Here is a 13,403-nt window from a genome sequence, read left to right as displayed (position 1 = left end):
TGCTCCCTTCAGTACCCTTGTTGGGGCTAGCTGCATGTTCACCCCAGCCTGACCACTTGGGTACCCAGATACCATCCTCTTTGAACCCCAGAAGTTCTGGGTCCTTTGGTTCCCGTGGTGCAGTCTATGGGGCCTCCTTTTCTGTGGAGGAGTTGCAAAGATGTCCTCTGCTTCCCCTACCAGCCCTCTTCAGGCACCAGCATGAGTTTTAGAGCTAGGCAGACTCAGGTGGCATATGCGACGCTTTCAGTGCCTCAGTTTCCCCATTTGTACAATAAGAACTCCCGTTTCACATGTGGTGGAAAGAACAAGATGGGACTGTACCCCTGGGCCAGGAGCTGGAGCCAGGGTAGGCTATCTCCTCCATTCCTCCCTCTGTCTCGTTTTGCCTACTAATTGTGTGCTGTCTACCATGATTGGTGAGTGCTCAAAGTTGGAGTGGCTCAGGAGGGCTTCCTGGAGAAGGAGGCAGCCCTCCCCCACACCCAGGATCCCATAGACCCTTCCTGTCCCTCCCCTGCCTCCCCGCAGGTGCAGGCAGTTGCCGGGCGCTACAGAGTGCGCAGCCTCAATGGGTGTCTATCTGTGCATATGTCTGGCCGGGAGCTGGTTCTGCTGGAGGTCAACGCCAGCCAGGACACTCGGAGGAGCAGCCGGGGCTGGGGTGTGAGTGTCCTTCTCCACCAGGCTGTCCTCAGTGCCCCCAGGGCTGTTCGGCTGCAGCTGTATGGAAAGATCACCCCAGCAAGGTAATGGTCCCCAGGTGGCCTGCAAGGAGGCAGGGACACCACAGAGGCCAAAAGGCTGGTGTCCTGGGACATGGGAAATCCTCACTCAGAGGCCCCTCTTCTGTCCCTCTGAGACCACACCCAAGTCAGCCCCATTGGTGCCACTGAGGACATGAAAAGCAGGTGGCATTCAGTTTTTCACTTTTACCCTTTATTTCTTTTTTGAATTGTTATGAGAGTGTTCATTGTAGATGGCTTAAAGGATAATGTATAAAGGGCTGGGCACCTTGAGTCACACCCCAGGGCTTTGGGAGGCCGAGGCAGGAGGATTGCTTGAGTTCAGGAGTTCAAGAGCAGCTTGCACAACATAGCAAGACCCCGTCTCTCCAAAAAATAAAAAAAAATTAGCCAGGTGTGGTGGGGGGTGTACCTGTAGTCCTAGCTACTCAGGAGGCTGAGGTGGAAGGATTGCTTGAGCTCAGGAATTCAAGACCAGTCTGGACAACATAGACCCTATCTGTACAAAATTTTTTTAAAAAAATAGCCAGGTGTGGTGGCATGCACCTGTAGTCCCAGCTACTCGGGAAGCTAAGGTGAGAGGATTGCTTGAGCTTGGGAGTTGGAGGCTGCAGCAAGCTATGATTGCAGCATTGCAGCCCAGCCTGGGTGACAGTGAAACGAGCCTGACTCTAAAATAGTAATAATAATAATCACATAAAAAGGAATGAAACAAAAATCACTAGTGATCCCAAGGAACGTGCATCTCCATCTGGTCTCATGTCTGAGTATATATTTACCTACTCATGTGTCCACTATGGTGGGGTGCTCAGGAGCCTAGGGTCCAGGGGTGACCACTTGGGTTCAAGTCCCAACTCGACCACTGCTGCCTCTGGGACCACTCTCCCTTCTGTGCCTCAGTTTCTCCACCTGCCTCTTAGGGTTGTCCTAAGGATGAACTGAGCCCTGCATGTGAGTTCCTAAAGCCAGGGCCAGTGAGCATGCTCAATAGCTGGCTACCATCTTTGCTGCAGGTGTAATCAGAAAAATCAAACTCTTTTCTGCTCCTATCCTCTTAATGCTCAGTACAGGATAATTCTGTGGCCAGGAGCAAGGGGGTCTTTTTCCCCATCAAGCAATTCTCTGGTGGACACTAACTCGTGTCCTACAAATTATCTCAGTTCTGACTCTATATACCTGGAGGTAGCATCAGACCCCACAGGTTAAGTTTGCAAGACTGCCCCCAACTTTAGACACCATTCCCCTCAGCCTCTCTAGTAGCTGGAACTACAGGCTTACCACCACACCTGGCTAATTTTTGTACTTTTTTTGTAGGAACAGCGTCTTGCTATGTTGCTCAGGCTGGTCTTGAACTCCTGGCCTGAAGCAATTTTCCAGCCTTAGCGTCCCAACGTGCCAGGACTACAGGCATGAGCCACCCTTTATACATTATTATACATTATTACTTATAGACTATTATAATTCTTTGTGTTATATACCATGAATGCTCTCATAACAATGGAAGAACCTAGGTTCTGCTGCCCACTGTGCTTGGTGAGCGCTCAAGAGCTGGAGTGGCTCGGGAGGGCTTCCTGGAGGAGGGATCCTCCCCCTCACTGAGGTTCCTATAGACTCTTCCTGTCCTCCCTCTGCTTCTGAGCCTTCCACTGCCTCCTGACCAACTGGCTGTAACTTGGAGGTCCCCATAACCTCCTCCCATCTTGTGTCTGATCATTCGTAAAAATGGCTCACAGAACTCAGGGAAACATTTTACGTATATTTATTCATTGATTATAGAGGATATGATTTGAGAACAGCCAGATGGAAGAGACGCTTAGGGCAAGGTATGGGGCAAGGGGTGCTGGGCTTCCCTGCCCTCTCCGGGCTCACCACCCTCTGTGTGTTCAGCCCAGAAGCTCTCTGTGAACCCCATGGTTCAGGGATTTCTATGGTGGCTTCATCATGCAGGCATGACCGCTTATTAACTCAATCTCCAGCCCCTCTCCCCTTCTCAGAGGATGGGATGTGGGGCTGAAAGTTCCAACCTCTAATCATGGCTTGATCTTTCTGTTGACCAGTTCCTGTCCAGGAACCCACCAAGAGTCACCTCATTAGAACCAAAGATGCTCCTATCAAGAAAAGAGACTCCCTAGTTCCAAGGGATTAGGAGCTCTGTGTCAAGGATTAGGGGCAGAGACCAAATATATATTTCCTATTACATCACAATATTCTGCTATTTTGAGTACTGCACATTCTGGTACAAACTGGGTCTCCACTAAATATTTCCTCTGCAATCCCATGTTTGTTGCAGCCTTGGCATGGATTTAAGGAGACCTGGGCTGTGGGCATGGTCCTAGATAACCTTGTCCTCAGAATTGTCACCACAGCTGTCTGTCCATTCACCTGTCCACCTGCCCATCCTTATCCCCAGTCTGAAAAGGATTTGAGGCAAATTATTAAAATGTACCTTGTTCTACGTCAGGAGTTGGCAAACTCTCAGTAAAAGGCCAGATGGTAAATATTTTCAGCTTTGTGGGCCATATGGTCTCTGTTGCAACTACTCAACCCTGCCACTGCGACACAAGAGCGTCGTAGACAATTCATAAATAATGGGCATGATTGTGCTCCAATAAAACTTTATTTATAAAAACAAGGGGTGGGCCAACTTTGGCCCACAAGCTGTAGTTTTCCAACCCTTGTTCTAGATTTTAAAAAGATACACGAGGAAGCTAGGGGGAAGGGAAAAGAAAAATAGGAAAAATGGGAAGCTACTCAAAGTAGTTTCAGTAAACAAAATTCATGCCATGAGTTCCTCTGTGTTATTTAGAGCTCAGCTGAAGATTTGGCTCTGAGCTTCCTAGCAGCCAATGCAAAGAGAGAAACCAACAAGTAGTAGTATTTGCAGTGGCCCTCAGGAAGTGCACACACACAGTCCACAGCTGTGTACCATGAAATGCATGGCTGATCTTGTTCCTGGTGGTGAAGGTCAAGGGAAGTCTCTCCAATGGTGTCATGTAGGAACTCACTGTGTGATGACAGGAACTGTGTCCCCTGCCCCAATTTTCCAGCAAGTTTACCAGCAAGCTTCTTGGGGCTGTTCCTTTTCTCATATTTGTCAATCACTCATTATGACCCTGGAGCAGGAACCTTATATTCCGAAGTTCGTTTAATTCTAAACAACCCTATGCTTTAGGTACTGCTAACTGCTTATTTGAGCTTTGGGCATATTACTCTCTCTCTACCTGTTTCCTCATCTGTGTATTAGGGATCATAATATTCTCAAAACTCACAGGGCTTTTGTAAGGAGTCAGACAATGTGTCTAAAGTGCACAGTGCATGGCAGAGTGTGTTGGTTAGATGTTGCTGTATAACAAGCTACTCCAAAGCACAGAGATTAAAGAACAGCCATTTTGTTTGCTCATGATTCTGTGAGTCAGGAACTTACACAAGGCTTAGGCAGTTCTGTTCTGTGTGGCTTTGGCAGTGGTCATTCTCTGGGACTCTTGGCTGACATCAGCCTTCAGCTGAGTCAGTTCCCAGCCAGATGTGTGCATGGGCTGAGGACGGGGGTGGACTGGGAAGTCCAGGAAGTCTTCCTTTGCATGTCTGGCACCTCGGTGCTCTTCCATGTGCACCCCCCTCTCTCTTTTCAAGTGGCTGCTTGGGCCTCCTCACATCATGGCGGTCTCAGGCTGGTCAGACTTCTTACCAGGTGGCTGGGTTCCAAGAGGCAGCATTCACATGAGAAGGTGAAAGTTGCAGATCTTAGGGCCCAATCTTGAAAGTTCTGCAGCGTCATTTCTGCCACATTCTACTGACCAAAACGTAGGTCACAAGGCCAGCCCTGATTCAAAGGGAGAGGACATAGATCTCACATGTTAATGCAGGAGTGGCAAAGTCACCTTGCAGGAGAGTATGGGAAGAGCTGGCCATAGGAGCAAACACACTGTTTCATACCTGGTTGAGTACCTGTCAGTATCAATATCAATATCAGTTCAAGGCCAGGCACAGCAGCTCATGCCTGTAATCTCAGCACTTTGGGAGACCAAGGCGGGCAGATCACCTGAGGTCAGGAGTTCGAGACCAGCCTGGGCAATGTGGTGAAACCCCATCTCTACCAAAAATACAAAAACTAGCCAGCTGTTGTGGCGGGTCCCTGCAATCCCAGCTACTCAGGAGGCTGAGACAGGAGAATCGCTTGAACCCAGGAGGCGGAGGTTGCAGTGAGCTGAGATCGTGCCACTGTATTCCAGCCTGGGTGACAGAGTCACTCTGTCTCCTAGGAAAAAAATAAAAATAGAAAAAAAAGCTCGATATCAGTATGTCCACTTTATTCTCCGCTTTGCAGAAGGAGAAACTGATGCTCAGAGAGGTTATGTCCTTGTCCCAGGTCATCCTGTTAGTGGGCAGCATCATTGAGATGGGAACCCAGGTTTGCCTGACTGCAAAGCCCATGATCTTAACCCCCTTACTTCACTGCCTAGGATTTGGCTGTTTTCCAAGGCACTGCTGGACCAGAACACAGCACAGCTGCTCCTCAGGGCATCAGAGGAATGGAGGGGAGGCCGGATTCTGACCTTCCAGAGCCAAACCCGGCACACGGTGGCTGGCTGGGCAACGATGCCCCGCCTCCTGACACTCACAGGAAGGCTGAAGCAGAAGGAGACGCTTCAAGAGGGTGAGGGCCTGGGGAACGCCATGCGGGCAGTGGCAAGCACTTTCTATGAAACTGCAAGGTAGATTCAGTTCCACCCAAGTCCAGTGATGCTCCAACTCCAGCATCTCACACTGGCATGTCCACAGGTTTAGATAAAGGGATATGGATGATTCCCCTTTGTGTGAAATGAACATGCATTCTGACAAAGAAAATCTGCTCACTAAAAACTGAATAGGGTCCCTTATGCAGGACTTGTCAGAGCCTTTAACACGCTAATGGACATTGTATATCTCCAGGAGGGAGAGTTGGGTGCAGGGTTTCCCAAGCATATTTTTTTGGAATACCTTTTATTTTGACGTAACACTAGGCTTGTAGAAAAGTTGCAAGAACAGTGCAAAGAATCGCACAGGCCCTTTGCCCAGATTAATCAGTTACTAACATTTTACATTTCCTTTATCATTCTCATATTCATATTCTCTCTATGTGTACGTATATTTAACATATTATTTTATTCCTGAATTGTGTTTTCCTAGATTGCAGACATGATAATTCTTTTTTTTCATTTTCTTTTTTGAGACTGAGTTTTGCTCTTGTCCCCCAGGCTGGAGTGCAATGGAGCAATCTCAGCTCACTGCAACCTCCGCCTCCCAGGTTCAAGCGATTCTGCTGCCTCAGCCTCCGGAGTAGCTGGGATTGCAGGAACACAGCATCACACCTGGCTAATTTTTTTTGTGTTTTTAATAGAGACGGGGTTTCACCATGTTGACCAGGCTGGTCTCAAACTCCTGGCCTCAAGTGATCGATCTGCCTCCGCTCCCAAAGTGCTGGGATTACAGGTGTGAGCCACCGCGCCTGACAGTTATTTACATTTTGAAGGGTACAGGGCAGTCATGTTGTGAAACAGCCCTCTGTCTGTTGGTAGAAAGGCTGTTGGTAGGACACCACAGAAATGAGGCAGCCTCCTGTCAGGTGGCACCTTCTGTCTGTTTGTCCAACGTTGGTGACATTAGCTTTGATCTCTTGATTAAGCTGGGGTTGCCAGGTTCCTTGCCTGTAAAGCTTTTAGTTATTTCCTTTGTAATTAATAAGTAATTGGGGGGAGATACTTAGAAGTCATGTAAGTATTCTATGTTCTCATCGAATTGTGACCCTCGTAGTTTTAGCATCCACTGATGATGCTTGTCTGAGTCTGTTACTGTTATGATTGCCAAATGGGGATTTTTCTAATTTTTTTTTTAATTTATTGCTTACAGGCCAGGCATGGTGGCTCACGCCTATAATCCCAGCACTTTGGGAGGCTGAGGCAGGCAGATCACTTGAGGCCAGGAGTTCAAGACCAGCCTGGCCAACATGGTGAAACCCCGTCGCTACTGAAAATACAAAAATTAGCCAGGGTGGCGGTGCACGCCTTTAGTCCCAGCTCCTCAGGAGGCTGAGGCATGAGAATCACTCGAACACAGGAGGCAGAGGTTGCAGTGAGCCAAGATCACACCACTGGGCTCCATCCTGGGTGATAGAGTGAGACTCTGTCTCAAAAAATAATAATAATTCATTGCTTAGGGAGAATGCTCTCCCTGCTTACTCCCTTTGCCCTTCCCTTCCCTTCTGTATTAGTCTGTCCTTGCAATGCTATCACATCCTGAGAGTAGGTAATTTATAAAGACGTTGGCTCGTAGTTCTGCAGGCTGTACTGGAAGCATGGTACATCTTCTTCTCTGCCAGCACGTCACAGGGCCAGAGCAGGATTAAGAGAAAGAGGGGGGAGCTGCTACACAAGTTTAAACAACCAGATCTCACTATCGAAAGGACAGTACAAGGGGATGCTGCTAAATTGTTTATGAGAAATCCGCTCCCAGGTCACCCAGTCACCTCCCACCAGGCCCCACCCCTGACGTTGGGGATTACAATTCAACATGAGAGTTGCTGGGGACACAGGTGCAAACCATATCACCCTCCTTCTTCCTTTCTTAACCTCAGTAGGGACTCATGGATTCTTATTTTATTCAGTAATCTGTCATAATCATTATTATTTCAGTGCCCGATTTTTCTTGGTTTCCCCCCCTGGGAGTCCCTACAAGACAGCTCCTCCCCCTCCCCTCCCCATTTCCCAAACAAGGTTTCACGAATATAGAAAAGTTGAATTGCACGTGAGTTATAACCTAAATGTTATAATTGTTTGCATTTTGTGTTATTTTCTTTATCCCCTATCCACTGTCCATCTGTCAGAGGTGTGTAAACCACAGCAACCCCATCTTGAATAGGAGCTGGGTAAAATGAGGCTGAGACCTACTGGGCTGCATTCCCAGGAGGTTAAGGCACTCAGTCACAGGATGAGACAGGAGGTCGGCACAAGAAGCGTGTCATAAAGACCTTGCTGATAAAACAGGTTTCCGTAAAGAAGCTGGCTGAATCCCACCAAAACCAAGATGGTGACATCCCACCAGAACCAAGATGGCGACGAGAGCGTCCTCTGTTCGTTCTCATTACTACATTCCCACCAGCGCCATGATCGTTCACAAATGCCATGGCAACATCAGGAAGTTACCCCATATGGTCTAAAAAGGGGAGGGTTGTGCCGGCCGCGGTGGCTTACGCCTGTAATCTCAGCACTTTGGGAGGTTGAGGCAGGTGGATCACCTGAGATCAGGAATTCGAGACTAGCCTGGCCAACATGGTGCAACCCCATCTCTACTAAAAATACAAAAAAAAATTAGCCAGGTGTGGTGGCACATGCCTGTAATCGCAGCTACTCAGGAAGCTGAAGCAGGTGAATCACTTGAACCTGGAAGGTGGAGGTTGCAGTGAGAGATGACGCCCCTGCACTCCAGCCTGGGCAACAAGAGCGAAACTCAGTCTCAAACACAAAGGGGAGGCATGAATAATCCACCCCTAGTTTAGCATATAATCAAGAAATAACCATAGTAATGGGCAACCAGTAGCCCTTAGGGCTGCTCTGTCTGGAGTAGCCATTCTTTATTCCTTTCCTTTCTTAATAAACTTGCTTTTGCTTTGCACCATGGACTTGCCCTGAATTCTTTCTTGTGGGAGATCCAAGAAGCCTCTCTTGGGGTCTGGATCCAGACCACTTTCCTGTAACACATCCATCTATGTTATTTTTGATGCTTTTCAGAGTGAGTTGTAGACATCAGAATGCCTTACACCCAAATGGATTATCACACACGTCATGAACTAAAGCTCAAAATTTGCTTACAATTCTCCCTGCTCTTAGTCTCCTTCCCTTTCTTCCTTCCTCTGATGTAAAATTTACATAAAAAGAAATGTGTACATCTCAGCTGGGAGCAGTGGCTCACACCTATAATCCCAGCATTTTGGGAGTCTGAGGAGGGCAGGTTACTTGAGGCTGGGAGTTTCAGACTAGCCTAGGCAACATAGGGAGACTCTGTCGCTACAAAAATTTTTTAAAAATTAGCTGGGCATGGTGATGCATGCCTATAGTCCCAGCTACATGGAGGCTGGGGTGGGAGGATCGCTTGAGCCTGGGAGGTTGACATTACAGTGAGCCATGATTATGCCACCGCATTCCAGCCTGGGCAACAGAATGAGACCCTGTCTCAAAAAAATAATCAAATTAGTGTCTAGTGGTTTCTCCTTGTGGCTTTAATTTGCATTTCCCTGTTGATGAATGATGTTGAGCACTTTTTCTTTTTCTTTTTTTTTTTTTGAGATGGAGTTTTGCTTTTGTTGCCCAGGCTGGAGTGCAATGGCGCCATCTCAGCTCACTGCAACCTCTGCAATTCTCGTGCCTCAGCCTCCTGAGTAGCTGGGATTACAGGCCTGCATCAACATGTCTGGCTAATTTTTTTTTGTATTATTAGTAGAGATAGGGTTTCTCCATGTTGGTCAGGCTGGTCTTGAACTCCTGACCTCAGGTGACCTGCCCACCTAGGCCTCCGAAAGTGCTGGGATTATAGGTGTGAGCCACCGTGCCTGGCCAAGCACTTCTTCATGTGTGTTATTTGTTCATGTAGCTTCCTTTGAGACAGGTCACATCAATTTTTTTTTTTACCCATTTATTAAATTGTCTTTTATTGAGTTGTAGACACTCTTTATATATTCTGGAATAGAATATTTTCTTCCATTTTGATTTTTATACCTTTTTTTTTTTTTTTTTGAGTTGAAGTCTTGTTCTGTCGCTCAAACTGAAGTGCAGTGGGATGATCGTGGCTCACTGCAGCCTCAAACTCCTGGGCTCAAGCAATCCTCCTGCCTTAGCCTCCCAAGTAGCTGGGACTCCAGGTACATGCCACCATGCCCAGATAATTTTTTTTTTTAGAGGCGGGGTCTCCCGTTGTTGCCCAGGCTGGTCTGGAATGCCTGAGCTTAAACAATCCTCCTACCTCAACTTCCCAAAGTACTGGGATTACAGGTATGAGCCACTGCACCCAGCCTGGCCTGATATTTTTATGCCATTTAGGTTTTTTTTTTCTTATTGCAGTGGCTAAGAAATAACAGTATATGATGTTGGATAAATATGCTAAGAGCAAAAACTCTTACCTTGTTCTCAATCTTACAAAGAAAATGTTCAAAATTTCCACGAATAATTTTAATGTTTGCTATTGGTTTTGCAGAGTTTTTTTTTGTTTTTTAGAGACAGAGTCTTGCCCTGTCTCCCAGACTGGAGTACAGTGGTACAATCTCTGCTCACTGCAACCTGCCACCTCCGCCTCTCAGTTTCAAGCGATTCTCCTGCTTTAGCCTCCCAAGTAGCTGGGATTACAGGCATGCGCCATCACACCTGGCTAATTTTTATATTCTTAGTAGACACAGGGTTTCACCATGTTGGCCAGGCTGGTCTCAAACTCCTGACCTCAAGTGATCTGCCTGCTTCAGCTTCCCAAAGTGCTGGGATTACAGGCATGAGCCACCGCGCCTGGCCAGTTTTTATTCTTAAGAATGGGTGTTGAATGTAGTCAAATGCCTTTTCTGAATCTAGTACATATTCATAGGGTTTTTCACTTTAATTTTGTTAATAGAGTGAATTAAATTGGTCTTCAGTGTGAAACCAACCTTGCTTTAGTGGGATTCCCTGCATTTTTTCATGTATTTTTCTTTCCTTCTATATGTAATTGAATTTGGTTTTCTAATACTTTGTTAAGAAAGTTGGTGTCTGTTCATAGCACTATTGGGTTGTAATTTTCCTTTTTTGCAAAGCTCTTGTCAGGTTTGGTATGAGGTTTATGCCAATTTCATAAACCAAGTCGAGTATTCTCTTTTCTTTTCTGAACGACTTTGTATGAGATTGGTGGTGATGTTCCCTAAACGTCTGATCGACTTTACCAGCGAAGACGTCTGGAGCGTTCTTTGTGGGAGTTTTTTGGAAAATGTATAGAGGTATATAAATATATAGCTCTATATTTATATAGAGCTATTCAGATTTTCTGAATTATTTTGTGAATTAGCTCCCTTGATTTTCAGAGTATCCTGGGAGGGAGCTGGTGTACTTTGATGGATTTCACAAATGTGCCATTTCTGACATGAGTTACAAGTGCGACATCGTGAATCTAGCAACTTCCTACCCCCAAATTCTTTTCCCTCCTCTCCAAAGCAGCTCATTTCCCTGAGCCGCCCCTGCTCTGTTCTTCTCTACCATCCTCTGCAGGCACCCTCAGGGTCACTGCTGACTCAGCTGAGCTAGGCTTCCTCCTGCGGGACAAGCATGAGAAGGCAGAGAACGACACCAGCGTGCACAGCGTGACCTGTGTCCTCGTCCAGAACAGCAGCCAGGCCTTGCCTGGAGAGCTCCATCTGAAGGGCCGGCTGCAGGTCCAGATGAGGAACCTGAGGGCCCAGGCCAGCATCCAGGCCCACGTGGCCAGCCTGGCTCTGGGTGGCGCCTGCTCCTGGGGCCCCGGGCACAGCCAGCTTGCGGGTGGCCTGACACACAATATCAGCACGCTGAGTGATGCAGGTAGTATGAGTGGTCCAGGCAGAACAGCTTCTTCCTCCAAGACTTTTAAGTCCTGGAGCCAAGGCAGGGGGGATAAATGAGCCTCCAACCCCCAGATTCACATTCCAGCTTCATTTCTTTTCCTGCTGGCTTCCCTGGCACACCTGCGTCTCCTTCCCGGGGCCGTGATTCAGCCAGAACATGCAGGTTCGGGACACCAGTTGTTACCGCATTGACGTGCTTCAAATCAGATGGTGACAGCCCCTGCCACCAGCCCCCTCCAGGCCTCCCACCCCCCATTCCTTGGGACAGCTCGTGCAGCGTGGACACCTGGCCTAGCCAGGACCCCAAGGATGCCCTCTGGGACCAGAGCTATGAAATAATCCCAACAGCCCCTGCTCAAGCTTCTCAGATGTTCCCTCCAGGCCTGGAGGGGCCCCCAGGTGCAGCAGCAAGGGAGGACACATGATCAGATCCCTGTTTCCCTCTGAGATTTGGGCCCTTTCCTCGGGGAGCTGGAAATCCTAAGGGGACATGGGTCTTAACACCGACTGCGTGTGGCAATTGTGCTGTGAGGTTGGGTCACGTGAAATCGCCATTTCTGTGAAATGTTGACAGTTTCAGATAGTTTAACCTGGTATATTGGGGGCAGTAGGACCTGGAGCTGTGGGGCTCAGGGGATTCTCTAGAGAGCAGGTGTGCTGGCCAGGCTCCTGTCATGTTCCCATCCTGACTAAATGCAGTGGACTGGGCTGAGTGGTCTCTGGGGCTCTGCCCACTCCTGCCCACTGGCCTCTTCCCCCAGGACTCCCCTCCAATGCAGGGATGCTCCTGTTTCTCACCCACGTGGCTTCCAACTGCTCAGCACGCCTGGCACTGCGGAACGCGGGGGGTCAGCTAGATGCTGCCCTTGGCCTGGAGGACCTGACCCCCGAGTCCCCAGGCCTCCAGCTCCATGCCAGCCTCCGTCACACCCACACCATGCCCAGCCTCAAGCACTGGGGCCTCCCCTTCTCCTTAGACAGCCATGGGCACTTCCAGGTGAGTGAAGAGGGGGCTGCACCTGGGCCCTCTCGGGGGACAGTGGGTCCCAGGGACACCCAACAGCTTTGCTTCTGCCCAGAGTGTGGGACGCAGTCTGGCGGCCGGGCTGACTGTGAACATGGATGGCGAGCAGCTCCGTGCAGCCTTGGAGAGGAAGGCAGAGGGTGGCCGCCAGGGGCTGGTGCTGGGGCTGCACCACGGCCTCTCAGGGCTGCAGGGCACCCTGCCCTCCCAGCTGGAGGTGAGTGGGTTGGGTGCCCACGTGGGCCAGGTGCAGCCTGCACAAGGCCCTGCCTGGTAGAATGAAGATGGTGGAGGGCCTGGTCCCTCAGTTCCTCCCCGGGGCCCCTACCCTGGAGAAGCCCCACACCCGCAGCTGTCTTCTTCATTGTTCTCAGAAATGAAAAGCAGGAAACCACCTCGGTGCCTGTCCCTGAGGGTGGCTAAACCGTCCATGGTGGGAGAGGGAATGTGAGTGAGCAGCGCTCCTGGCCTGAAGCCAGGCTGCACCATCGCTGACTGTGTGACCACACGCAAGGTGCTTCCTCTCCCTGACTTGTGTGACTCAGTTTCCTCATCTGCCACCTCCCCCCATGGTTCCTCTGTGGTTCAGTTAGCACCGTGCCTGGCGTGGAGGCCCCGCATGCTGGGAGCTCCGTTTACCTTCATTGATGATGATGCTGTGGCTTCGCCCTCAAGTCTCTGTGCAAACCTCTCTTTGGGGTTATTTGCCCACGGTGGCTTCTCCAAAGGGCGGCGGGGTCAAGTGGGATCTTGGCACCCACGACAGTTCACTCTGGGGTCAGGGAAGAAGCCAGCCCCTTCCCACCCACTGGTCTCTGTAGGTCAACTGCAGTGGAGACGCCTCGCCCACCCAGCTGTTAGGACGGTGCCGAGGGGACATCGCTGGGCAGCCTCTTGAGGTATGGGGTCTCTGTCCTGGGCTGGATGGTTGTGGTACATGGTGGGCCTCTCCAGGGGGGCTGGCACAGCCTGTTCACAGGGGCTGCCTGTGGTGTGGCCCGGGGCTGAGGTCGCTGCCAGGAGATACTCACATGGTCCCACTCCT

The 13,403-nt window shown here is 49.4% G+C and overlaps 1 protein-coding gene across 1 annotated transcript in view; it reads left to right on the top strand.

The window, feature by feature from the left end:
• The window catches only part of LOC129016364 (uncharacterized), a 154,094-nt gene that overhangs the window by 90,883 nt on the left and 49,808 nt on the right, over positions 1-13,403 (top strand). The window contains 6 exon segments of the mRNA XM_063654026.1: positions 532-749; positions 5,210-5,403; positions 11,003-11,311; positions 12,096-12,331; positions 12,414-12,575; positions 13,180-13,257. Coding sequence (XP_063510096.1) covers positions 532-749; positions 5,210-5,403; positions 11,003-11,311; positions 12,096-12,331; positions 12,414-12,575; positions 13,180-13,257 — 1,197 coding nt within the window.

This window comes from Pongo pygmaeus, chromosome 18 (genome assembly GCF_028885625.2).
Source record: "Pongo pygmaeus isolate AG05252 chromosome 18, NHGRI_mPonPyg2-v2.0_pri, whole genome shotgun sequence".
NCBI classification, from domain to species: domain Eukaryota; kingdom Metazoa; phylum Chordata; class Mammalia; order Primates; family Hominidae; genus Pongo; species Pongo pygmaeus.
The sequence above is the reverse complement of the archived record's forward strand: the minus strand, read 5'-3'. Positions and strand labels throughout refer to the sequence as shown.